The 25,295-nt window shown below is 35.4% G+C and overlaps 5 protein-coding genes across 14 annotated transcripts; 2 read left to right on the top strand and 3 right to left on the bottom strand.

Annotated features, from left to right (window-relative positions):
* The first annotated feature begins 2,264 nt into the window (after nucleotides 1-2,264).
* LOC105278983 (nuclear RNA export factor 1) lies at nucleotides 2,265-7,834 on the top strand. Its single transcript, XM_026970941.1, has 10 exons — nucleotides 2,265-2,349; nucleotides 3,042-3,400; nucleotides 3,490-3,576; nucleotides 3,883-4,126; nucleotides 4,278-4,471; nucleotides 4,627-4,739; nucleotides 5,202-5,238; nucleotides 5,340-5,566; nucleotides 5,693-5,861; nucleotides 5,944-7,834. Exons 1-10 carry the CDS (start codon nucleotides 2,265-2,267, stop codon nucleotides 6,403-6,405), a joined length of 1,977 nt encoding a protein of 658 aa, XP_026826742.1. The 3' UTR covers nucleotides 6,406-7,834.
* A 1,608-nt stretch (nucleotides 7,835-9,442) lies between these two features.
* LOC105278982 (integrin alpha-PS3) lies at nucleotides 9,443-15,501 on the bottom strand. Of its 4 annotated transcripts, none has more exons than XM_011338445.3 (20): nucleotides 14,958-15,377; nucleotides 14,462-14,699; nucleotides 14,062-14,200; nucleotides 13,793-13,857; nucleotides 13,532-13,679; nucleotides 13,346-13,431; nucleotides 13,082-13,270; nucleotides 12,909-13,008; nucleotides 12,533-12,737; nucleotides 12,295-12,476; nucleotides 12,089-12,207; nucleotides 11,792-12,009; nucleotides 11,473-11,686; nucleotides 11,179-11,345; nucleotides 10,922-11,105; nucleotides 10,267-10,672; nucleotides 10,083-10,185; nucleotides 9,886-10,015; nucleotides 9,749-9,802; nucleotides 9,443-9,665 (listed from the first exon to the last, which is right to left on the bottom strand). In XM_011338445.3, the coding sequence occupies exons 1-20, from the start codon at nucleotides 15,203-15,205 to the stop codon at nucleotides 9,630-9,632; spliced, it is 3,231 nt and encodes a 1,076-aa protein (XP_011336747.1). In that variant the 5' UTR covers nucleotides 15,206-15,377; the 3' UTR covers nucleotides 9,443-9,629. The 4 variants fall into 4 exon arrangements, with proteins under 4 accessions (XP_011336747.1, XP_011336749.1, XP_011336748.1 ...); XM_011338447.3 differs by lacking the exon at nucleotides 14,958-15,377 and adding an exon at nucleotides 15,389-15,501 and having other exon boundaries at nucleotides 9,619-9,665; XM_011338446.3 differs by having other exon boundaries at nucleotides 9,619-9,665; nucleotides 9,886-10,012; nucleotides 14,958-15,379.
* Nucleotides 15,502-15,643: 142 nt separating this feature from the next.
* LOC105278981 (metalloendopeptidase OMA1, mitochondrial) lies at nucleotides 15,644-18,508 on the bottom strand. Of its 4 annotated transcripts, XM_011338442.3 has the most exons (9): nucleotides 18,183-18,508; nucleotides 17,845-18,058; nucleotides 17,423-17,757; nucleotides 17,214-17,353; nucleotides 16,924-17,097; nucleotides 16,720-16,827; nucleotides 16,434-16,634; nucleotides 16,154-16,330; nucleotides 15,644-16,044 (listed from the first exon to the last, which is right to left on the bottom strand). In XM_011338442.3, exons 2-9 carry the CDS (start codon nucleotides 17,886-17,888, stop codon nucleotides 15,946-15,948), a joined length of 1,278 nt encoding a protein of 425 aa, XP_011336744.2. In that variant the 5' UTR covers nucleotides 17,889-18,058; nucleotides 18,183-18,508; the 3' UTR covers nucleotides 15,644-15,945. The 4 variants fall into 4 exon arrangements, with proteins under 4 accessions (XP_011336744.2, XP_011336742.2, XP_011336746.2 ...); XM_011338440.3 differs by lacking the exon at nucleotides 17,845-18,058 and having other exon boundaries at nucleotides 17,423-17,796; nucleotides 18,183-18,507; XM_011338444.3 differs by lacking the exon at nucleotides 17,845-18,058 and having other exon boundaries at nucleotides 18,183-18,507.
* A 448-nt stretch (nucleotides 18,509-18,956) lies between these two features.
* Nucleotides 18,957-22,256, top strand: LOC105278984 (alkaline ceramidase). Of its 4 annotated transcripts, none has more exons than XM_011338450.2 (5): nucleotides 18,957-19,083; nucleotides 19,235-19,486; nucleotides 20,137-20,293; nucleotides 20,404-20,641; nucleotides 20,785-22,256. In XM_011338450.2, exons 2-5 carry the CDS (start codon nucleotides 19,394-19,396, stop codon nucleotides 21,104-21,106), a joined length of 810 nt encoding a protein of 269 aa, XP_011336752.1. In that variant the 5' UTR covers nucleotides 18,957-19,083; nucleotides 19,235-19,393; the 3' UTR covers nucleotides 21,107-22,256. The 4 variants fall into 4 exon arrangements, with proteins under 4 accessions (XP_011336752.1, XP_019887072.1, XP_011336754.1 ...); XM_020031513.2 differs by having other exon boundaries at nucleotides 18,992-19,122; XM_011338452.2 differs by having other exon boundaries at nucleotides 19,012-19,154; nucleotides 19,235-19,442.
* A 333-nt stretch (nucleotides 22,257-22,589) lies between these two features.
* On the bottom strand, nucleotides 22,590-24,879 carry LOC105278986 (6-pyruvoyl tetrahydrobiopterin synthase). Its single transcript, XM_011338453.2, has 3 exons — nucleotides 24,319-24,879; nucleotides 23,698-23,777; nucleotides 22,590-22,942 (listed from the first exon to the last, which is right to left on the bottom strand). Exons 1-3 carry the CDS (start codon nucleotides 24,402-24,404, stop codon nucleotides 22,656-22,658), a joined length of 453 nt encoding a protein of 150 aa, XP_011336755.1. The 5' UTR covers nucleotides 24,405-24,879; the 3' UTR covers nucleotides 22,590-22,655.
* Nucleotides 24,880-25,295: the final 416 nt, after the last annotated feature.

The following is a 25,295-nucleotide window of genomic DNA, read 5'->3' as shown; positions in this document are numbered from 1 at the left end:
CATAATACAATGCTGTATTGCTCTTCATTAAAACGTGGGACGAATACGATGTAGGAATATATACATATATAAACGCAGAATTAATAAATAGTATTATATATAATAATATAACTATATATATATATATATAACTATGATAAGAATAAAACAAAGAAATAATGCAAGCGTCATGGCGTTTATTATCATTAAATATCTTACTTAACATCTTACAGCTTGATGTACACGGGAAAGAAGTGTTTAATTTATATATATTTATGCTTTTTTTAGTATGCATAAGTAAGTATATAATGGCTTAAATCATTCAACATCATAGAAGGGAAACTGTCAATAGAATTTCAGGGAACAGTGGCGCCTTTTTCTTTTAACATGAGGAACTAAAATCTATATTCCGGCTAACTACCGAGTAATAAACATTTAATTACAATTAACTGAGGGACTCACAAACCTTTTTAATCACACTTCATTACTCTACAAACGAAATACAAACGATTCCATACAAAAATATCGTTTGAAGTTATTCCGGCTAATCTGTTTCGGCTAAATACATTAAGCAAAAAATAATTAATTAATTACAATTAACTGAGGGACTCACAAACCTTTTTAATCATACTTCATTACTCTTCAAACGAAATACAAACGATTGCATATAGCAGTTCCTTAAAATTACGTCCAATTCCGGTCAAGTGTATACGAATTACGGCTTAAAGCTTACTACACCTATTGTAGATCTGGCCTAAGACCGTATTACACTATAGGTGGCGGGCTCGGTTGCGGTTGAGATTACGGCTCGCGATTGGCTACGCTCCAAGCGTGATTGGAGTTAGTGGTGGGCGATGTTCAAAAAAATTAGTAACTCGGAAATAACCGATGCAAAACAACACCGATGTTGGGAAATAGATCATATCGATATATTTTGCCAAATATATCGATATTAATCGATTCGTTTTTACGAGAATAAAGCGCGCCTGATTTGAATAGTTACAACTAAAAGGGAAAAGAAACCGTCAAGAATCTAATAAAAAGTGATTAAATCTTGACAAAGAAAAACTAAAATAAAACTAATTTCAAACTAGTATGCATATCTTAAGTAGTATTCTTTTTATTTATGTACAAAATTGAGCAAGAGATGTTGATGTTCCTGGTGATGATTTGAATGTCGTATGATGATCTATAATTCCAATTTCATTTTTGTAATTCCAAAGTTATGTCTGCTTGCAAATATATACCTACACAAAGAAAGTGTTTATCGCGCTCAATGTGATCAGGCCTCGAATATAATTTATTGTGTGTTGATCGTCATCTGTAGAATTATACAAGGTATATAAGGTCTGTTTGTTATTCCTGCACTGCTGAACTGGTGCAATATGTTAAAGTAAGACAAGTATATTTTTTCTCACTCTAACTTATTGCATCAGTTCAGCAGTGTAGGAATAAAAAACAGATCTATACATCTAAAAAGTACTATTCAAAACAGCGATCAATAATCAATAATAATGGTAGTTTATTTACGTATTAACAACAGATAGTCGGATAAAGAGAGATTGCGAGCACAAAACGATTCCTAGTCATATTTATTCGAAAATAAACGACATATGGATAATTAAGGGTAATTGTCAGGTGCTCCCATAATGAAGAATTTATTTATAACAGATAATGCATAACACACTGTAAACACTGCCGAAACGAAGAGCAGCAAGTACTATTCTGGCTGCATTCAGCGGACTCAATAGTTGAACAACGTTACTAGAGCTGTGTTCCGAAATATACTGTCAGTACTGAAAATGTATACGCAACGTGAACTATAGATTTTCAGTACTGGCAGTATATTTCGGAACGCAGCTTACTTAATTGCGTACGCTAATAAAATTAACAAGTTTAGTGAATACAATAACACAATACGTCATAAAGTGAAGTTAGTTCAAATATCGATTTTATTCTTAAAAACCTCGATTTTTCTCGATTCCTCGATTATTAAAAAGATCGATCAAAAACAACCGATGTAGATGAAACATATCGATTTTCCGAACATCGAATGAACATCGCCCATCACTAATTGTAGTGTAGCCAATCGCGAGCCGTAATCTCAACCTGTAGTGTAACATGGCCTGTACGATCGAAAGCAGCGCCAGTCCTCATTCTGCCGGAAGTGCGTGTTAAGTGAAGTGATGATATTTTTGTGGGTGTTCTTAACCTACGCTTGTATTACGCTGCTAGCGATATTACTCTCGGTTTTGTTAACGTCTTGATTGTACATTTGAAAAAAAATGCCGAAAACGTCCAACAAGTCACAAGGGTGGGGTGGACGCAACAATCGAGGAAACAATCCCTCCGAGGATAATCATTACTTCGGTAAGTGATGCATCCCGTCTCGTTTCTGATGCGCGTTGTAGCAAATTGTTATCAACCTGCAATGCGATTTGTTTTCGATCGCGAGCGCGGAAAGATCTGCGACGTATTCCGTGGGTATTGAATGTGCCAATAATGGTGTAGGTTTATATTCTTGTAGGTTTCGTTCTCTTTTATGTACCATAAATTGTCTTTTTCACGTAAGCATCTTTTTTACATTGGCCTCACATGCACAGAAAACAAGATGGATGCTTGCATCTCTACACTCTGTAAACGTGTGTGAGCGCACGTAACTTTTCTCGACATGTTAATTACATATTAATAAAATACATTTTTATCAGAATTAATAAAATAGTTATGGACAATTGAGAAAACTCTCATTTAAAATTAGTTTATAAATAATTATTAAAAATCATATTAAATATTAAAATGTTGAAATATGCAACAATAATTACGAATTTCTCGTACGCTCCATTGTATTTTGTAAGAAATGTGTTCAACCTCTAGTATCGATATTAAAATGTAATTCTGCTGGAGAGAGAAATAGCGCGCACGTGTACAGCCTATAAAGTTTTATTTGACGCTCACACGCGATCGCCGCGTCGAAATGGAACTTTTAACAAAGATATATCTATTGTGCAATAAAGAAAATGTACCTGAAACATATAAAGTTCATAGTAATTATTTGCGCATAGGTCATGACGATCGTGTACCAAGAAATGATAGAGGATCTCAAGCTGGTACATCCAGACCTCGGGTGTCGTTTAAAACACACAGACCAAACAACAGAGAGATGTCACGTAACATGGCACTGAGTTTGGACGAAGATGTCCCAATGACAAGTAATTCTAACAACAATACCAGACAAGTGATCATTAATCCCAGGATGTCGTCTCAAGATAAGGATAAGATGCACAAGGCTTGGCAAAGAACGATTGCTCGAGGCAGAAATAGTCCTTTACCAAATAGGAACTTTAAGGGAGGCCAGATACCTGGCTCTAGATCACAGTCGGGGTTGACGTCTTTGGGCGACGCTAGCTGGTTTAGAGTCAGCGTAAGTAATATTTCTGTTATACATACTTTAGTATCGCTCGTACGCATAAAAATTTAAGAAATATATTTCCATTGCTGCTTCTATTGCAGATACCATATGGTCACAAATATGGAAAGGATTACGTTTTAAGAACCTTATTGGCTTATATAGCACCTCAAGTATTTGTTCCGATAACAGTAAGTGATTGTACTCTTTCATTCAGCGTACTGATAAAATACATTAATAAACACATATACAGGGTGTCTCATAACTCTGTTAGCTGAGTCGAAAAGTCCTGTACCATTTTGCGAGTTTCGCAATAATAAATAATAAATAATAATAACTGAGTGCAAAATGGTACAGGACTCTTTGACTCAGCCAAGTCCAAGCCATTAACTGGCGATAACAGAGTTACGAGACACCCTGTGTGTATATAATGAATACGTATCGCATGTCAATCGGTATACACAACAAACTCTACAGTAAACGCAATTTGTTTGCAGTATAAAATAATGGGGAATGAGGCGAGTTTCTTCGTCGATGATTTCAAAACGGCAAATGCACTGTTAAATTGTAATCGCAAGATCACGATGACAGACGGCTTTAAATTAGTAGTAAGAGTGAGACCAGGTTTTCCACAGTGCGAGATTGACGATAAGTTGAAAGAACGATTAAAACAAGCCATGGCTAAGAGATACGTGCAAGAAACGAATGCTTTGGACTTGTCAAAATTCCATCACGACCCTGGTGAGAGATGAAATTATAAATATATCGAAAATAATACCATGTATCATATGTACACTACATGATGATATATTAATAACATTGACTAAAGATTTGTTATACCAACTAATCTACAAAAATGCAAACTTACGTCTGGCATGCTTTTGTCTCGCAGACCTAGTTGCTGATTACTTTTGCGCATTATTCCGCCCGGCGATGTTAATTGCTGTATTAGATATCGTAGCCGAACACATACCGACCTTAGAAGCCTTAAACTTGGAATCCAATAAGCTACTAGGCATCGAAAGGTTGAACGTGTTAAGTAAGAAGTTCTCAAGATTGAAGATTCTTTATATTGGTGATAACAAAGTAAGTGTAACTATTAAATAACGAGTGATTATCAATAAAAGATAAATATTAGTTATATTCTTTATATTTGATATCAGCATGATGATTATATTATAATAATAATAATAATAATAATAATAATAATAAGTTATATATAAATTTGTTATATTTTCTAGATCAAAGACATTCATCAAATGGATTTTATTAAGGATCTAAAGCTAGAGGAACTGCGATTAACTGCAAATCCCCTCTGTAACAAGTACAAGTCCCGACAAAATGATTATATAAGGTAATGTATCGCTAAGAACAATGTTTGTTTTTTTTTTCAACAAAACACAATCTATTATTTTAAGGGAATACATGAGAAAGAACGATACGCGCAATGATTGATTCGTCTCGCAAGAGTCAATAAAAGTATTAATGTACTTTCTCTTTTCCAAGTTAAATGGGCAAATTAGAATCTTGACTTGCGGTTAATGGTGCGTAATTCCATGGCTTGTTAAGTGTGAATATGTAGAATGTCAGTGTGTAAAATGTCGAAACGTTTCGCTGCTATTTTGAATTCTGCTTCAATGATATTCCGTGATTGACCGATCTTGATGACGGTCGTTAAATGAAAGATCACCTTGCACTATTTAGCTTGGAAAATCTACTAGAACCTTCAACTGATATTGTCTCTTTTATCTTTTTAATAATGCCCTTGTTATTACAACATTTACTTGGAGTTTGCGGACTTCTTTCTGAATCCTAGCGACATTCGGAAACGATTCCCAAAGCTGCTGCGTCTGGTGAGTAAACTAAATATGGTATCGTTACACATGTACGATTTAAAACTGCATTTCGTACATATTTTCGTGCGCGTGATATAAATTCTGGTTTGCGTCGATAGGACGGCATGGAATTACCACGACCGATCGTGTTTGACGTTGTGGAAACTGCCAAAGTACCACCATCGCAAAGGATGTTCGTCAGCAATGCAAAAGCGCAGGAAATTGCGAGTCAGTTTTTGCAACAATACTTTACGATATTCGACAGTGAAAGTCGTCAGCCCTTACTTGACGCGTACGACGAACATGCATGCCTCAGCATGACGATAACAACTAGCCATCCTAACAAGTGAGTGATTATTTCATGTTTTTTAATTATTTGATATCTTTTGGATCAATCGTTAGTACTATTAAAAGAAACATATTTCTAGTAATCAGACCGAACGCTCACAGACTCGAATCTTTTCCGTTGTAGGTTGAACGGCTATCTCATGGAGAATCGAAACTTGTTCCGAATGAATGACACTGTCAGAAGACAGAAATTATTAAAACAAGGTAGATTATCCGTGGTTTCTTTCATATCGGAACTGCCGCGGACAAGGCACTTTCTAAATACCTTTACTATGGATATCACTCTTGCTACGGTAATTTATTATACTATTTGCTACGAGTAGTTCGTGTCACCGAGATTTCTATTGATGTAATTTTCTATCTTATTATCCGCAGCAAACAATGATGTTCGTTACGATAACGGGTTACTTTCAAGAACTGACAGAAGGAGGAGGCTCCAACAGAGGGGGGGAACCTATTCGTTACTTTAATCGCACGTTTATAATCGTACCAGAGGGCAGTGGATACTGTATTCGCAACGAACAGTTACATATTAGCCAGCCGTTTGAGGCACAATTGAAGCAACTGAACGAGCAGCAACTCAACAGCCAGCAGTCTCAAGCGGAAACGCCGGCGTTATTGGTGCCCGCGGAGACAGCAAAACCCGTAACTCAATCAGAACTCAGCGAAGAAATAAAACAACAAATGACGATGACGCTGAGCCAGCAAACGAACATGAATCTCGAATGGAGCTTGAAATGTTTGCAAGAAACACAATGGAACTATGATAATGCTCTCTTCGCCTTTCAAGAATTCTATAAACGTGGTCAGATACCGCCGGAAGCGTTTACAAAGTAGTTCGTGAATACAAAGTAAGTAACATACAATTTCATAGTTCCATTTATCGTTTCCGATGTGTTGTTAAACATCTTCCCTTGTATCAATTATCAGAATTAAATCTAAAAAGGAAAGCTCATGTCTAATACATTTATGGGAAGTATGTTTCACGATTAGTTGTGGGTTTTGTATCGCTGCAAAGTCGTTGAGGATGTTCATTTTTATAAAAAATACATAAAAAAATATACATACATATATATATCGACTTAAAAAAAAAATATAGTAGGTTTAGATATACTTTGCGGATATGAAAGGAGCGATATCTGCAAATATATATATCGACTTAAAAAAAATATAGTAGGTTTAGATATACTTTGCAGATATGAAAGGAGCGATATCTGCAAATATCTAAAATTATCTTACCTATTTAGATTTACAGGTTACACGTACACATACATGCGCGGAAGGAAGCTTGTTAAAAGATGATGATCATACTCCTAATGTATATTTATTATTTTGTAATGTAAAAATCGTATAGATTTTAACAAGTTTCCAAAAAATAGAATTATGTATGGCGCGTGTATGCGTGCATGCATGTGTGTTTGTATGTGTGTGTGCGCGCGCGCACACATACATACAAGCACACACACATATGCATACGCATAGATATAAAGTATACTACTTGTTGGTACCACTGAAACATATTGCAAAAGTATAGTTTTGTTACTGAACAAAATTTGTTCCATAATTTACTTCTTAACAATTTTTATTTATGACTTGTACAGTAAAGATTTATTGGTTCGTATACGATGAAGCATATAACACATTAAAATATTGTCGTAACTGAAAATGTCCAAGATATTGAAAAATCCGTTTTTCATTGGTGCCATTACTTTGATAGTCTGATAAAGTTAAATATCAGCATGTAAAGCGAATAATATCGTATTTGCGCTTTATATTTCATGAAATTTTTGAGTCTTTTGTCAATGCCTAATACAAAAATGATAAAGATCTCTATCATTTGCCGAAAAAAATGACATAAGAATGTTAACATCAGACGAAAGAAAAGGAACGAAGCGAACATGATACACTCTTTTATAATCTAACATCCTTTCTACATCACTTAGATATTCATGGATATTCTTTGTAAAATATAGAGCAATTTTTTAAATAAAATATAGTACAATTTTCTTGTTATGATAATGTGACACATCACTGCAGGTACACAGAAACTTGATATTGCGAAAGGATTAATAACTAATAAAAGATTGATAACTCACACTTCTCACGTGCAAATAAGCCACATTTATTTTAATATATTAGATCATTAACTAGGTAGTCCGCGTCTCGATTGCGAATGAATGACAGCACAACACATAGCTTGTCATGTATTAATTTCATAACAGGATAAGAGCAATCTTTAAAAAAGAAAAAAGAAAATTCTCCAAAACGTCACTACAATATTTGTATTGCCATCTAAATGCGACCTGGATTACTTAGTTAATGATCTAATATTATATACATCGCACATTTAACTCTGATAATCATTCAGATGATAGCGGATCTAATACACAAATTACACAAAAACATTTCTAAAACAGAAAGAACATAGAATATCTCAGAATTATGTCGACATAATGATAACTTTCCGATAAGTTTAATAAGTGATAAATCTTATGATAGCATGTGCCGCTCTCGAATGTATAAATGTATAAGAATGTATAAGTAATAGTAGTGTATAGGTCACCGTATATCTTTTGGAAGAGAGCGTGATTACATTATGTGAACATAAATTATTCAGCGTCAATGGCATCGAATCCTGACGGTGATGTAAATTTAATATCTCATGTATTTCGCGATATACATGCTAATAATACTATCAAATATTATCATGTGCGAACTACAAGATGCATTTTACCGAGAGTGATTTACATCGCACGTTACGCATACGCATACGCACATCGATCGAAAAGCCAAAGAATTGAGGACACGTATGTGTTGTACACGACACCAGAGAACAGAAGCTCCGTTCGGAGTTTCAACTTGAAGCTTACTGGAATCGTAGCACATGCGATACGCCACCGAGGGAGACGAACATGTACAACGAATTCGTCTCATCAGGCATCAATTGACATCTGTCGCATGGTGGAAAGGAGGGGGGCAGCTGTTTTCGAAGATATAGAGGATATAGATCTCGTCACGTATTACGACGAGGTGAACAAGCATTCTCGTAGTATCATACGAAATCCAGCAGTTGGCTGAAGCACATTGCAGCCTAGTGTTCTGTAATATGCACACTCAGCTTACATCGTCTTACGACTGGAGTGATATGCTTGAGTTTCATCCGTTCCTTCAACATGTTACACTTTTCTAAGGATTCACAGGATTCACAGTATGCGTATTCCTGTTACGAAAACTTGGTGTTACGTGTGTAGAGTATTCTGCTTGCAATCGTACATATCTAAATGATAAATAATGAAAAAGACAAGGAATATCATTTATGCTCACATATTGTACGCACAACTGCGACGCAGTTTTAACAACTATGGCATACAATTTATTTGTTTAATAACGCACGCGCGTGATAAGGGGAAGAATTTTAGGTACAATGAATACACGGACCAATCCAGCAGATTATGTTAGTCTCTTTATTCTTTCGATTTCTCGCATATTACATTTCAGCAGCTCGAATTTCAATCGCAGTTGTGAATAAGAAGCATTTGTGTTTTCGAAAAAGAAAAGTAAATTTAATGTGTTTGCTTACAACATGTAGCTATACTGCTTCAACAATATGTTATTTTGTTATATTATATTTTACATGTCGATGTGCGAGAATGGCTGGAATGAAATGCGATATATCGAATCCAGTTCGTCATGCAAGTGCAAAGAGCCAATTAGAGAACAAGATTGATGGCTTTTATTATTAATACGTTAATACGTTTTTATGATCGGAGACTAGGATGGATTCGTAATTTAGAAAATCGACGGAGAGGAAGGGATCTAATCTACATTATAACGTTCTTGTTTCTTACGAGGGGAAAATAATGTAAATATATCGCCAAGTTATTAATACATGTATTTAAAAAGATGTATATGTGTATCGAATGTTAAGGAAATTACACAAAGTGATACTATTACTTAATGTATATCTTTTACAAATATATTAAGATTTCCTTGTATAGCATATAGCTACTGTAAGTAATGTACTGTAAGTTAATAAATAAATAACATGGGTTTTTAATAAATCATATATTTACGATTTGTTCATTTTCCTCCTCCATCTGTGAAGAATAATTATCTATCAATTATCTCAACGCATTTACATTTATATCTCTATCGATTCTGTGCATATTTATAATTGTACCTTGCTCGTTAAAGCGGACAATTCTTCCTTAGTTTTCCTTTTGAAGAAACCCACCTATGTGATAACGATAAACGGTAATCGATACATTTTTAGACCAAACAGTCAAATGAGACAATAATGTAAGACAACAGACTTACCGTACTTAATATGCTAATGACGATACACAACAATATTAAACCTAAGGAGACCGACACAAACATGACCCACATTTGCAATCTTTGCATTTTCATAATCCTATGAAATTCCGTTGTGAGAGTCACGTTACTCCTGTAACAAGTATATTCCTTGTAGATTATAGCATTCAATTGGCGTGATAACATTTAATAATATTCACCAGGCGTCTACGCTGGAAATCCTATTTGCCGGTTGTACGATTTCAACATAAGCGTCCGTACTGTACTTGACGATCTTTATTTCGTCCGATAATCCGAAATTGTCTTAAAACAATTATTAAGGTGAACAATTTCGCGATATTCTGCTTTGTTGTTGCCATATAATATATCTTGACATTTTGATACCTTTGAGTTTTGTAGCATTGAGAATTAATCTCAGTACTAACTTGCCGACGTCCTGTTGCGTCTTCAAAAAACTCAAATCGCAATGCACTCGCGAACAACTCAAACCATGCGTCGAACAATTTAAATATGCAATATCATGCTCTCGCGTTGTCAGATTGCCGTTCGAATCTTCCAATTTTCCATTATACACCGTTGCCAAGATGCGAGCCATTAAAATCGTACGACTTAGGTCTCTCCTGAATGCACTGTGCGTCACATTCTCATGCAGTATTTCGTTATTATTCGAATTATATTCATGTAAATTGAATAGATCCGATGCTGTTTCGTCTTGTACTTTATTCTCTTTTACATCTATCAGATTTATTCCGCTGGAAAAGCAGTCGTAATATTCTCCAGCTATATATATCTGAAAGAAAAGTATTAAATACTAGGGAAACGCCTGTCTACGCCAGGCGTTATCATTGTTGAAATTAAAGATTTCAAGAATTTTCCCATTACCTGGGGGTGAACCCCTATCACCATGCGAAATTTGGTGTTTCTAGCATGTCGGGAAGTACCCGATCAATTCAACGACAGACAGAATAGGGATTTTATATGTATAGATATTATTCTTATTGTTAGACAACAAAGATTGTTACGATTCTTCAACACTTACCCGCGGTTTATACAAAAATATCAGAGAACCCGACTCGTCCACGAGCGTCGGTACGTCGACGATAAGCTGTGCTTTCTCTATAGGCGTTGCACCAACTTTCAATATCTGGTAAGTATGTTGAAGAGTTATGTTCAATGCTTCCTTGTCCAAATCAGACAAATAATAACTTTCCTCGAGCGCTTTTCTGCAACGCGAAGGCGATATCATCGTTAAAGACTCGTTCTTCGATTTTGTTTCTCACTTGAAGAGATACCGACCCGTTCAACACCAAGGATGCTTCACTTTGTAAAGTGAGTGGAGATTTAATGATATGCGTGCCATGATTTACGCTACGAGTTCGTATTTCTGTAGAAAATTCGAGAACTCGACCATGTAACGAGCCATTGGTCAAATATTTCATATCTAAATCCAGTTTCACAACTTTCTGTAGGGAATATTTCTCGATCAATTTCATGAGAAGAAGCTTTTCCTTTGAAAACTTCACGTACAATTGTCGGAATAATCAAAAGGATATCATATTAATGACCAGGGTTGGATAATATCGCTTTTACCTTTTTATTCGTTCCGAGTGGATTGGCAACGTTGCACCTAACTATCAAGCTGTGTCTCTCCGTGTGTTCTTCTTCGCAGAATGGTAAAATACTGCGCAATACTACGTTATCCGGGAAGATGAATACGATTGTCGCAAGGTACGCCGGCTCGGCATGATTCTCCAAGTATACTTCCAAAATGATATCGTTCGAGCCGATTAGCCAGTTATTATCCCTATTTTTTGCGCCTTAATTAAACTTCATGCAACGGGCTTTGCACAAAATGGGACTTGGTCTTGAAATGTGAAGCAATTGATACATTCGGTGCATCTTCACTTACCTGACTCCCCTGAATCTCACTGTTCCCGATATATTGGAATTGCAAACTCTGTCTTCTCCGCATTCAATGTCGAAGGGAAGCAAAATCTGGGCGCTTTTTGACTTGGCCAGTTTTTCAATTGGACATGTTTCGCAAAAGTTTTCCACGGATGAATCGTTATGCGTAAAATCGTGCGACGCATAAATCGTAATTGGTTCGATGAAATCCTGAGTATTATTCTGCAACGTACATTAAATCAGAGTAATCGATCGATTTAATTAGAGGTCGCAGATTCTGCCAAACGTGAAATTTCTTTACCAAAAGTGTTACGTTGGCGTTCACACACGTGTCAACGGGAGGATCCGTCGAGAACAATACTAATGAAGTCTCTTTGGTACGTTTATATCTTTTGTCTATGATGAGAGAGATCTTGAAAGCTATAAAGTTTACGTATGTATATGTGGATAAAGTCAAATCGTCATCGTGTAATAACTTATCGCATGTAATAACTCTTTATAACTCACCATGTTTATTGGCCATGTTATAACCACGATACTCGACACAAGCTTTGATAGAAAAGTTGCTGTCATTTCTTTCCAACGTGTTTGGCACAGTGTAAATGGCTAGATTTGTCCGTACGACGGGTTTACTTCGAAGTATAATAACGTGTCCTGATTTATACGCACCTACGGCAATGTCTGCATACCTACGAACAATATAGACGTAATATAAAATACAATATAAAGTCGATAATTCACTAACCCGTTGCCGTCTACATCAACTGGCTCGGATATCGAAAATCCAAACGTCCGTATATTCTCTCCTTCCGCTGGAAAATTGCGGCGAAAATTGGAGTGCATCGCGATCGTTTGCGATACGACAGGCTTTATTCTGTCCTTCAAACTTGCGTCGCCGTTATAAACATAAATCACTCCAGATTCTTCCCAAGGAGCACCCACGATGATATCTGAAATGTAACATTGTATCATGCAGACTTACTCTCAACTGCCAGGGTTGGGTAACTTTTTTGTTTTCTTTAACCAAGTTAAGTTAAAAGTTAATAACTTTTAACTATTTAACTAGTTATTATCCAACCCTGTCAACTGCTTTCAATGATATTCTGATCACAGTTAATCACCACTAAAACCATCCCCGTCCAAATCGCCACTCGCCACGGTGTAACCGAATTGCGCATCCTCACTGGCGCCTTCTAAAATTGCAGCTGCTTCAAATTTTCCCTACAGCAACAAACGACGAAACTGTTGATATATAGTTATAGTTTGTACTCTATCTAGTTGAAGAATTTCTTACCTTCAGGCTGCCCAAGTATACGTGAACTCTGCCGTTATCGTTTCCCCAATGCGGAGCTCCGACAACGAGATCGTGCAAACCGTCCCTGTTTAAATCGCCAGTAGCCAAACTCGCGCCAAAGAACTCGCCGATGTCACTGCCACGGACATAGCTAATCATAGAATCATTGTTCGAATCTATCATGGTGACCTGTTGTGAAATATTTCGTATTATATGTATATTAGTTATATCGTTTCCCCATATAGAAGGAATGCCGCATTTTACCTGTCCTACATAATTCCATCCTGGATCCGCGCAGGCATAAAGAGACTGATTCCGATTGAAGTAGAATCCTGATGTTACCGAATAGCCTGTAGCCAGAATTAAATTTCATAATTTAATTCTATTTTTTAATGTTATGTTCCTATGAAACGCGAGTTCTATTAAAGATATATTGTGCGAAATTAATACCAAATAGCGATAAATCATCGTTCATCGATATAGATGTAGTGTTCCTATAAGTCTCAAGAAAGTTTTGTCTTGTGAAATGTGCCACATTGATGCTACCGTTGACATTGTCGTTTGGTCTTCCCACGACACGGCTTATTGTTTCGTTACCCTGCAATGGTTTAATTAAAGATTAAATTACAAGGAATACTCGATGCTTCAGAAGGAAAGAATAGATGTAATAAAAATATGTATGAAGCTATAAACGACATCGTATCAACATACTTGTAGTGATGCAAAGTTCACGGAGAAACCATGGATTGGATTGGCCCATGAACTTTTACTGTAATCTAATGTTCAAATTACTTGTACACATTTGTATTTTCTACATATATAGATATTATATATGTATATATATATATATTTTTTTTAACAAAGATATTGTCAAGAGAAAAGCGACAAAAAAAATGAAAAGACGTTTAAAAAAAGATATTTATGAAGAATTAATGAAGAATCTGACTTTTAGACTTGGTCAAATTTGATCTTATAGATACCAAAATGAACAATCTCAGATATTTCCGCCTTAAGAGTCATCGAGGATACTCGATCGCTGTAACACATGCCTTGCATGGTTTGTGCATACACAAACATAGAATCGAGTATAATGCTCATGATCGTTCGTGGTGCGCATACCTGTAATAAAGCAAAGGGTCAAAACGCCGCCGATACGATATTAATTTGTCAATATAATTAATATATAATATAATTAATTTATCAATATAAACTTCTCTATGTTGCCAGTAAAATCTCAAAGTAACGAATCCTTTTTTAGTAATGACCACAACTGGCAAATACAGAAAATAATCAATCACAACGTTTCGACCTTTATTTTAAGTCCTTTTCAAGTGATTAAATCATATAAAATCATTAATTTGTCAAATCTTTTGTACATACCGTGAGAAAGCCGCTGCTCTTTTCTATCGACATTGCACCACCAAACCAAGAATGTTCATTGTTTATGTGCCCGGACAGACGCTGACTTATGTACATTGCTTTGTCCTCGATAATCGGTTCGATTTCCACGCATGGGCCAGGTAAGGTGCACCGATAAACTACACCAGGTTCATTTAAACGTGTCAGTGAACTGTGCGATGTTTGCGTATAATTCCCACGAGGTGCTCCTATCACCAGCCTATTGGATAAGAATACAGAAATATGTATTTTCGTGTATTCACTTTTCTTTTCGATTTTCGATCGTTCAATCATAAGTGAAATCCCACAAATGTATTGATTTTTCAAAAAACACACTCCCGTCCTGAACATATTATTTGCAATTATAAAAATGATTATAAATCAGGTTTACTTTTCGTATATGTTCTCGTAAAGTTTCCTTTACGAGAAAAAGTCAAAATTATTTACACGTTTTATAAAGATAAATATTAATCATTACCATGAAGTATTTTCTTGCGAGTCACGATGCAGCAGCACCGAATAGCCAAAGTAACTGTGTTCGTATCTCGTGCGCGGATACTGATCCGCGTTGACGGCATCGTTCGGATATAATAACGGATGATTTGTATCAATATTGTACGCGGATCCCAATAAGAATCGTGAGATTAGTATGATTTTTATTAGCATTGTGATAGAATGGCGAATCCACGAGCTACTATTGCGAGAACAAACGTTGATTTGATACATTTGTTCATGCACATCATCAACAAATTAACACCTCGCGATATCGCACTGATTTGTTGCGCAGAAATGAGCTAAGGCGATCGTTTATAACTGTAATATGTACTGTATATGCGCGGCTAACATCTAACGAATATAGGGCCAACATCTAACGAAAAATGAGCGGGATCAACCACAACGATTGCTCACCGACTTAAAGTATGACTGTGCTACCGGATAAACAGGCAGGATGCTGATAAGAGAATCACTCAGCAATCATATTGCGATATTCTAATACCAACGAGCGAATTTTTCTTTACAAAATTCCTACAAAAGAGATATCGTTAATTCGACAATTATAACAATAATAATAATAATATCGGTATAAAAAACGGCCTGAACTTTTACGTTTAATAATAGAGTTGGCATGTTACACTACTTACACTAAAATACATATGGTCCATTAAAAGTATAATATATGCTTTATTTACAATTATAAACCTTGTTGCATACAAATATACAATCTGCGAGAAGAAATTAATTAACAAATGAGACAACTCGAAAGACGGAGAACGACGGAGAGCAACTTATTATAATATTATAGTATATCGTGTAAACGGAATTTCGGGTAATTTTATCAACTGTTGACCGCTTGAATTTAATAACAAGGCACTTTGATAAACTTTCAGGAGAAGTCAAACTCACTTTTTGATCGCTCAACTAGGCACGACAGCTTGATCAAATCAAGCGGGATATTCGAGAGATTCTCATGGAATTATCCCTCTCTGTCGAAAGAACGTCTCTTGTTCCCTCGTCGATCGTTTGTAAAATTCGTCTCTTGGATCTGTCGCGGGCAATCTTGAGCACTGCAAACCAAATTGCAAAATTCTTGTAATCGTCTACTACACGTGATTGTACGAGATTGTAAAATGCACGATGATAGTTGACAGAAGTAGTGCGAGTTAAATAACGTACTCCCGAATCGCGTCGCAATTCTAATGCAGCCGGCATCGCCTGATTCATATTCTTTTCTCTATCACCGTGAGCGGGATGCGTCGATATCCACGGCAACTCCGCAGGCAGCGAATGTATTTCCGTGAGCGTTCTCATCGTGGCCCAAAATACGACGGCTTCGCGGATATCGAAACAGGCCTGCAAAAGAAACAATTTGCATTAAGCATCACAATTTTTATATTTATAAATTTTTATATTTATAAACAACGATGAAAACTCATTGTCGAAATATATTACGTACTTTCGCCGCCAACTTGATTCCAACTTGATCAGCTTCACTCTCCAAAACTCTATTATATGGTAATTTGTACATGATATTCACGATTTGTTCTCCCGTAAACTGAACCACTGGAGCTGCAATATAAGGCAATAACGCCCAAACCAGTAACATTGGTATTACCATTAAAAAATCCCACAATAGTTGATTGGACAACATTTCCAGCTATTGAGAAAAATCGCAAATTACTTTTATTCTAAACAGTGCAGAGAATAATTAATGTCCGAGATATTATAATATCATTCCATACCGTATGCAGCAGCAACGAATGAGCCATTTCGTGAGTTAAGACAATACCCAATTGGTCATCATTTTCGACGAAATTTAAAATGTCTAAAGACACAAAAATATTTCCACCCTAAGAGAACGCGAGGGATAAGCATTACAACTCTTTATTATATGTCAAACACGTATTGCTATATATTATAATATATGTGTGTGTGTATATACGTACTGGTAAGATGTACGAATTTACTAACGGCGTGCTGATAACGGTTAAGCTCCACTGTGCTTCTCTTATTGACTTTAGGTCCTTATTAGCTGCTAGAATTTTTTCAATCACCCTCAGTAGCCTCCTATAAGCTGCATGAGTCGTTGGTACCACATCCTCTTTATGAGCTTCCAAATGCTGAGCAAGATACAATTGCATCAGTATAAATATCAGTATAAATATCAGGCCTTTTAGTTCTCCTTTCTCCTTTGAAACTTTACACGATTTTTTGTGCACGATGTGTATTTACTTACAGATTCTAGAAGCATCTTCCCCAATTGTTTCTCCTGTTCTTTGTTAAAAATGATAAATCTCGAACGTTGAGTCAACGGATCAGTTTCCAGATGAGTTACGTAGTAAATCAGTAGCATGAGCCCATACAGCCCAAAACAGCCTTGCAATTGAAAAATCAATGAGAATAAATAGTGACAAGGAATCAGCATACATATTTCAAACAACTTACCCAGAAACACATTACTTCTTTCTCTAAACCATCGTTTGTACTCCTGTTTCTCTTTCTCTGACTTGCGTGTCCACCACCTTTTCATGGTACGCCCTACCAAAACTGCGCTGATGCGTAAGAGAGGACGCAGCAGCATAGCCACGTATGGAGGAACGTGCAAACTCGGCGTGGTACGAAAATCGCATTTTTGTACTTTTATGTACTGAAGTTTTCTGCAGTCGATTGTACTTGAAGCGACAAGCTTCTTACGTGGCCAGACACAGCGATAATAATTCCCCGTGAAACGCACGACAAAGTGGTTCGCACTCTGTGGAATGTTTCTTCGACACAAGCTCCTCGATAATGAAAACATATCGATACAATATTTGTAGCCACTATGAAAAACCAAGATTGCTGTCAATAGCAACTGATCATCGGATTACCCTGTTCGTTGTCTTATTTCACCACCTTTCAAATCTGGCAGCATGACATTTTGTTACATCTCACCAGATTTATCAGATGGTGATGTCGATGCATCGTTTAAGGAATCGAGTGCCATTAAAGGAGAAGAAGAAGAAGCTATTGCATCGTCCTCGTTCACATTCCCGTTTGAAAGCAATCTTTTTGAGGTTAATTGTTTCAGATCGCAAATTGCATCTAACGGAAATTTCAATCGTTCAAGATTAAAAATTAACGTTGGAAATGAAGAAAACGTCGATTAGATTCCCAGAAGAAATATTTTTATACTGTAACACGTAATAAAAAGCTAATATAACCTTACTTGATTATCTTAGCCATTGGAGGTTATCCAACTTGCAAGATTACGTAAAACGATAACGATAATGTTATTTTACGACGATTTCATGGTTTTTATACACAGGGTCATTGAATTTTATCAATCGCAATTTTCAATTTCCTCAATTTTTGTGGTAGAAAGATTATTCAATATTTAAAATAATCCGACATAAAACGAACGAAAAACTGAATAATTAATGCTAACGAATGCTAATGTAATTGTCTCGAATTCTCGATTAAAGACGAATAAAAATGTTCAAACTTGCTCGCGCCGCGCATGTCGACTTGGGTCGAGCATCGAGACGAATCGATTAGTCTCGATTGCTTTTCGTAATATCGATCACTATCGAGCTGTCAGACGGTATGTTTACGCTATAACACTGGTGTAATGGTGTATGTTCATACGGTTCATACATATATTCCGACCCGTATCAGAGAGAAGCCTGAGAGCGGTCACGCTCGCGTTTTAACTGTAACGCCTCAAACGTGGACATATGCGTTCCACTTGACGCTCCCAACGCTCGCGGCGTCATTCTATCTTTATTCAATATTTAGTGAGCAATAAAGACAGAATCACTTCAATCACTTCAATGTCCACGTTTGAGGCATTACATACAGTTAAAACGCGAGCGTGACCGCTCTCAGGCTTCTCTCTGCCCGTATACAATCTGCGTACACACCAATGCAAGTATGACGCACACGTGTGGCGACAATTATCACACTGCGCGTGCGAATCGCTGTTCGTCATCTTTGTTTTCGACTCGTAAGTCGTAAACAGTTCGTATGAATCAGTATCGCATGGTCCGAGCCGAGCTATGGTCCATCCTGGTCCATCCAGATCCGTCTGAACCAGCCTGAACGGTTCGTCGACGTCGCAGTTGCATGCCGTAAATACACCTCTTTGTCTTTGAAGTTGACAGGCGCAGGTAGTGTCTGATAATACCAGCGCTTGACTCAAGTGAGACTCAAGAAAATTGGCTCCAGGGTAAACGCGCATTTATATATTTTTTATATTTATATTTTTATATTTTTTCGTAGGTTCTCGTTTTCTCGATATTGGACACAGTGCTCGAGAGGAAAGGGAAAGGGGGATCCATTGTTTGATGATTGAGGGGAACAATGACCCCTTGAGCAACGAATTTGAGCAGCTCAAGCTTCTCGAGGCACCTGGTAGTCTTAAGGTCACACATCTCGACAATGTGGAAACCTTTCGAAGCTGGTAGCTCGCCGGTGGATTGGTGCGAAGGTAACTACAGCATTTCGCCCAGCATCGCCGAATTTATGAACACGGTTTGTATACATACCTAGTTTTATATTTATGTGTAACCTTCCTGTAGTTCTCAAATCAATTTCAAGTCATTTTAGAAATTATTACTTTGCCAGCAAATCATGAAAATTGCTAATATTTTAGTGGTTCATCGATGAAAAAAGTTTTATAACGATTATTTGAACATCTAAACATTGAGATGATTGCCAGACTTGATCGATGAATCACTAAAATATTAGCAATTTCAATATCGAGTGAAGAACGCAAACAATAAATTGTCTCAATTAAAAAAATAGAGATTCGAGAGATCGGATAGATCGATTCACAGATTCTCCAGACATGTTATCTAAAGAATGCAGAATTTTGCATGACTAAATAATAACGTCGCTTTGTCCCTGTAAACGAAACAAGTGACGTACGATAACAAAGATAACGACACTCTTGCATACAGAGTCGATAAAAAAATCCTACATAATCAAAGTGTTTGACTTATTTGCTTTCTTACATCTAATATAGTATAACTTATATGCTGATATACTGTATCGGATGATGTTGAATAGACCAAGATAATCAAGATAAATCTACATCAACTTATTAATATCAAATTACGATTTGCATGTGCCATGTGCCAAATCAACAAAATGATACATCTTTTAATGTTCTTTTTTTTTAGTTTAGTAACGTGGTTTTCCTGTTACTTCCACCTGTGCTCATGCACTTGTTTAGAGATTATGGACGCTTTGTGAATCCAGGCATTCACATAATCTGGTTTTTACTGATGGTAGTCGGTCTGAGTAGCGCTTATTTTCATGCTACTTTATCCTTGATAGGTAAGACTTCATGTGATTCAATAAGTAACGACACAATATTTGGATACGATATTTATTATGTCGCTGAAATTGTTGTCTGCGACAGTTAATCCTACGTGTATGTAATACAGGTCAACTGTTGGACGAACTAGCCATTCTGTGGGTATACATGGCAGGTTTCTGCATGTTCTTCCCAAGAAGATATTTCCCAAATATCTTTCACAATAACAGAAAGCTGTTTTCTCTATGTGCAATCTTGCCAACTCTGATCGCCACTGGCTTAGCCCTGGTGCATCCGGCGGTAAACGCTTTTGCGTTGATGAGTTTGGGTATACCAGCGTTTGGATTCCTGATTGTAGAACTGAAAAGGTAATTCCTCTCTTTTCTTGTCAACTGTCACTATGTGAATTTCGTGTCTGTGTTGGTGTATACATTTAAATTTTTACAAATTTAAACGCAATAGAGATTTAAATGTAGAACAAGTTTTGACAATGATCATAAAAATCTTTAAGGACCACCTCGATGAAGGTGTACAGATTGGGGCTACGATGCGGCGCTGTGTGGGTATTGGCAGTTGCCTGCTGGTTGAACGATCGTTTGTTTTGCGATACCTGGCTGAATTTAAATTTCCCGTATCTCCATGCACTGTGGCATTTGTTCATCTTCATCGCGAGTTATACAGCAGCGGTGCTGTTTGCATATTTCTCCGTACAGGACGAGAAGCCGCAACAATCCCCGGTACTTAGATACTGGCCGAGGGACGATTTTGAGCTCGGTATACCGTATGTAACTATCCGAAGTTACATGAAGCTGAGTTACAACTCGAATATATAATTAATTATTTTATAATTGCTCCACAATCACTAATACCGTAATACGTCATCTATCGCGATTGGTGATTTCAACTTCTTGCAATGTATAGCACTTAATTTTTCATTTAATTTAATTTAATAAAAATTGAAATTAATTTAATTTTTAACGTAGAGGCGTAGTCTTTTGACGTATATATACATAAACATTACAAGGTAATATATAATATATCTACGTGGTACCTCGTTTAACAGAATCGAGCGTGATCCTTTTCTGAAATGTGAAATTAAAAAATATAATGAAATTTTATCTCATAAAAAAATGAAAATGACACAAAATATATCTGCGAGGGATTATTGCGTCAGTGTCGCTCAAAGCTATGCGATAGTTTAGTAAAACGTTAAAAAAACATTTATTTATTTTTATTTATTTAACATGTGACTGAAGACAATGTTAGTAATTGGTAAGCGAATTATTTGTACCAGTAAACTAATAACAAACATCGCTATTCACTACATGTGACTATTACACGTCTTTCTTTCAATGATATTAGATATCGCGAGCAATTTCTTATGAAAACAATATTATATAAAAAAGCAGGATTGGGTAGTAACTAGGTAAATAGTTAATAACTTTGTAACTTAACTTAGTTAATTTTAAACATATTAACTTTTAATTTAATTAAGTGATTTTTAAATGCATTTTTAATTAACATTAACTTATTAATTTTTTTATACAAGTTAAAATAATTCATCAATATTAAAGTCGTGTGAAAATGGTTGGTCGCAATCGTCGCAATGCGTCAAAAAACTATACATATGTTAATTAACTTTTAACTTTAATAAGTTAACTTAAGTTTTTAACTTAACTTTAATTGAGTTAATTTTTGTTCAAGTAACTTTTAACGTAAACTTAGTTAATTTCTGGGACATCAACTTTAAACTTGACTTACAATTAGTTAAAGAATAAAATGGAATAAAATACCCAACCCTGCAAAAAAGTATAACGTAATATTATGAATAGGATTTTCTTTCACGTTGTAGAAATAATGTAATTAATTTTATATATAATTGGAAACAACGTGCGCAAACAATACAGCTTTAATACTTTACGCGTGTGAATAAAGATGATAAAAATAGGAATATATTTATCTTTATATGTATTAGCAAAAAAATTAGAGATTATTTATAAAAATGATTATATCACGATGTATGATACTTGTTAACTTGTTTATGAGCAACTATTTTATAAATTGTGCTCCAATGTAAATTGTTACTTAAGACTTTATACCATACTTGTATATCTTGGTGAGACGTAAAGCACGATTACGTTAGTAATAAGTCCTTAAATTCTCATTATTGTCTTGTCTCAGAAATTATTATATATATAACTTGTATATGACTGACTGTGAGAATTATGCGCGAGACTGTGAAAACGTACACGTAGAATGCATTTACACGCGCGTTTTTCTCGGTAAGAGAGGACAATAATACAGAAAGGAGAGAAACTGAGTGAATCGTGTTTAATTTCCTCTGGCATATAAATTTGTGCAATTATATAAAACAATCACATATCACTCAAGATATTCACCCCTAAAGCACATAACATTTTTGTCGGTTTCATGAATCTTCACCTCGTACAATAATTCAGGTCTGAACATGTACTTTTTCAGCTCCTCGAATACGTAAACGGCGATATTCTCAGTTGTTGACACCGTGTTTGCAAAGTGGTCCACTTGCTTATCTATATTTTTATGATCCATTCGATCGATCACCACTTTTTGTATGCATTCTTTTAACTCTGTTAGGTTCATAACCATTCCCGTTGATTCATCTATAGGCCCACGAACGGTTACTTCCACTATAAATGTAATAATGATGTAAGAAGTCAGACAACTGGATTGTGTTTCGACAAAATGTCATTGCGCTACTTGATTACTCACTAAAGAATTTAATTGATATTATATAAGGATCCAAAGATCATGCTGTACACAAAAACAATGATATTTATTAAATAATACAATTCGATAATTAAAATGTGAATGGCTCTCTCTACATTTACTCCCGGCAATTTTCACATTCGCACATTGAATAATCTTCAATCGAATCTCATGTTACATTTTTATCCAAAACCAGGATTGGGTAGTAACTAGTTAAATAGTTAAAAAGTTATTAACTTTTAACTTAACTTTGTTACTTTTAAACATGCTAACTTTTAATTTAAACTGGTTATTTTTAAATGCATTAACATTAACTTATTAACCTTTTTTATACAAGTTAAAATAATTCATTGATATTAAAGTCCTGGGAAAATGGTTGGTGGCAATGCCTCAAAAAAAATATATTAATTAATTAACTTTTAACGTTTAATAAGTTAATTTAAGCTTTGAACTTAACTTTTGTTAAGTTAAGTTTTATTTAAGTAACTTTTAACGTAACTTACAATTAGTTAATTCCTGGGTCATTAATTTTAAACTTAACTTAGTTAAATGAAAAAATGAAGTTACTCAACCCTGTCGAAAACCAAACTTAATGTGTACTTGGAATAATTTCTTTTACGTATATATCTTACGTGTAAAATAATACAGTGTATCAGTAAGTTCAAGTAGAAATTACCCGTATAATTGTGACCATGTCCAAAACTGTTATTGCATTTTCCGTAAACCTCTTTGTTTTCTTTCTCGCTTAGAAACGGGCTAAAAGTAGGCATAATATTCATTAAGCATTTAGCTTGTTCAGCAACATGTGTCGAGATATCTCTGATATTCCTGAATTATCTTTTATTTGTTTGCTCAATTTATAAGATCGGCTTTTTTTGAAGAATAGTTGCAATCTACTAGGTATGGATTTTTAATATATTTTTAACAAATTTTGTTCAAGTCGTTCAGCTGCTGATGAATGAGGGTTCTACATCAGAGTTAAAATTGTGGAAGGTCACGTTTGCAATTTCCTAAGGTGCGAGCTATGAAAAAATTAAGTAAGAAGTGCAAAATTGTCATCTCTTAGACAATAAATAAACGAATACCAAATCTTATTCCTTGTTTTAAATTAATTTCTTGTAGAAATTAATGATTCGAGGATTGATATCAACATACTTTCTTTATGATTAAGTTGACTGACATTTTTTTCAGACAGCTGATTTTTCAAACTGATGGAACAATTTGTAGATGAGAACACTAGAACATTAGTGTTTGTCGAAAATGACAAAAGCTGTCTCACTTATGGGCAACTTCATACCTGTTCAAACGATGACAACAAGCTATTTGCTGTTTCCGTGTCAGATATGCAATCGGCCTCTTTGTCGAATGAAATTGTGGCTCCATTTCGTTGCTCAATTTCTTATCACAAACGTGAGTGAACCCGCGTCCTCACCGCGCTCTTATCAGTACTTTTATATCGACCATGATAAAAATAATTAGTACACGGACGCCAATAAATTCGCCATCAATCAAGTATACCGTTACGGCTTTTTTAGCTTATGTATATTCATGATTATCGCATGACATTTATAAGCATCACATGACTGAACATATTCAACTCAACTTTGACTTTGTGGATACACGGATGGATCATCCATGACTATACTTTGTATATTTTCTTCATCTGCTTTTCAATGGTCAAGCAGCAATTTTTAAATAATCTAGATATTATTAACATTATCATCGATATACACTTTATTAATCACAGAAATACGGAGGGAGAAAGATGAGAGATCTCGATACGGCGGTCTGTTCTTTATAGCTACACCGCTGAACTTATGCAATAAGTTAGAATGAGAAAAAATATACTTGTCTTGTTTTAATGTATGCGTAATGGAGTGCGCATGTCTGAAATAAGGCACCATACCTGTATCGCCATCTGAACTTTTCTCTCACTCACTCTTTCGCTCTCTTTTCAGCATATTGCTACATCTAAAATTGTAATAAAAATTGTAAAAAGAAGATGTCAATAATATAATAAGCACAAGATAAATAAGAAATAAAAAGAAAATTTGAGAATATATAAAATGAGACATAATATAAATTATATATAAATAACACTTAATGACACATAAAAAAAGTAGTAAAAATATTTATTTATTATATACTGTGCCAGTAGTATAATCCAGTTTAGTAAAAGACAAAAGAACGAACCTTTTGTGATTTCGTTTTGTTCCAATATCATTAGTTTTCTAGTTTCCCAAGAAAAACCTGCCAGATGATTGTTTGTTCATC

The sequence above is a fragment of the Ooceraea biroi genome, chromosome 7, assembly GCF_003672135.1.
Source record: "Ooceraea biroi isolate clonal line C1 chromosome 7, Obir_v5.4, whole genome shotgun sequence".
NCBI lineage: Eukaryota > Metazoa > Arthropoda > Insecta > Hymenoptera > Formicidae > Ooceraea > Ooceraea biroi.
The sequence above is the reverse complement of the archived record's forward strand: the minus strand, read 5'-3'. Positions and strand labels throughout refer to the sequence as shown.

Coding starts and splice junctions, on each gene's coding strand:
- LOC105278983 (XM_026970941.1), top strand. CDS start 2,265: ATGCCGAAAACGTCCAACAAGTCACAAGGGTGGGGTGGACGCAACAAT. Junction 3,401..3,489: donor CTAGCTGGTTTAGAGTCAGC/GTAAGTAATATT, acceptor CTTCTATTGCAG/ATACCATATGGTCACAAATA. Junction 5,862..5,943: donor TGGATATCACTCTTGCTACG/GTAATTTATTAT, acceptor TATTATCCGCAG/CAAACAATGATGTTCGTTAC.
- LOC105278982 (XM_011338445.3), bottom strand. CDS start 15,205: ATGTATCAAATCAACGTTTGTTCTCGCAATAGTAGCTCGTGGATTCGC. Junction 13,680..13,792: donor TGAACTTTGCATCACTACAA/GTATGTTGATAC, acceptor AAACCATTGCAG/GGTAACGAAACAATAAGCCG. Junction 12,738..12,908: donor GGACGGGGATGGTTTTAGTG/GTGATTAACTGT, acceptor GTTACATTTCAG/ATATCATCGTGGGTGCTCCT.
- LOC105278981 (XM_011338440.3), bottom strand. Junction 16,331..16,433: donor GAATCAAGTTGGCGGCGAAA/GTACGTAATATA, acceptor TTTCTTTTGCAG/GCCTGTTTCGATATCCGCGA. Junction 16,045..16,153: donor AATTGCGACGCGATTCGGGA/GTACGTTATTTA, acceptor TTTGGTTTGCAG/TGCTCAAGATTGCCCGCGAC.
- LOC105278984 (XM_011338450.2), top strand. CDS start 19,394: ATGTGGAAACCTTTCGAAGCTGGTAGCTCGCCGGTGGATTGGTGCGAA. Junction 20,294..20,403: donor TGCTACTTTATCCTTGATAG/GTAAGACTTCAT, acceptor TATGTAATACAG/GTCAACTGTTGGACGAACTA. Junction 20,642..20,784: donor CTGATTGTAGAACTGAAAAG/GTAATTCCTCTC, acceptor AAAATCTTTAAG/GACCACCTCGATGAAGGTGT.
- LOC105278986 (XM_011338453.2), bottom strand. CDS start 24,404: ATGGAGCCACAATTTCATTCGACAAAGAGGCCGATTGCATATCTGACA. Junction 23,778..24,318: donor TGTTGTCATCGTTTGAACAG/GTATGAAGTTGC, acceptor GCCTACTTTTAG/CCCGTTTCTAAGCGAGAAAG. Junction 22,943..23,697: donor ACATGGTCACAATTATACGG/GTAATTTCTACT, acceptor TTACATTTATAG/TGGAAGTAACCGTTCGTGGG.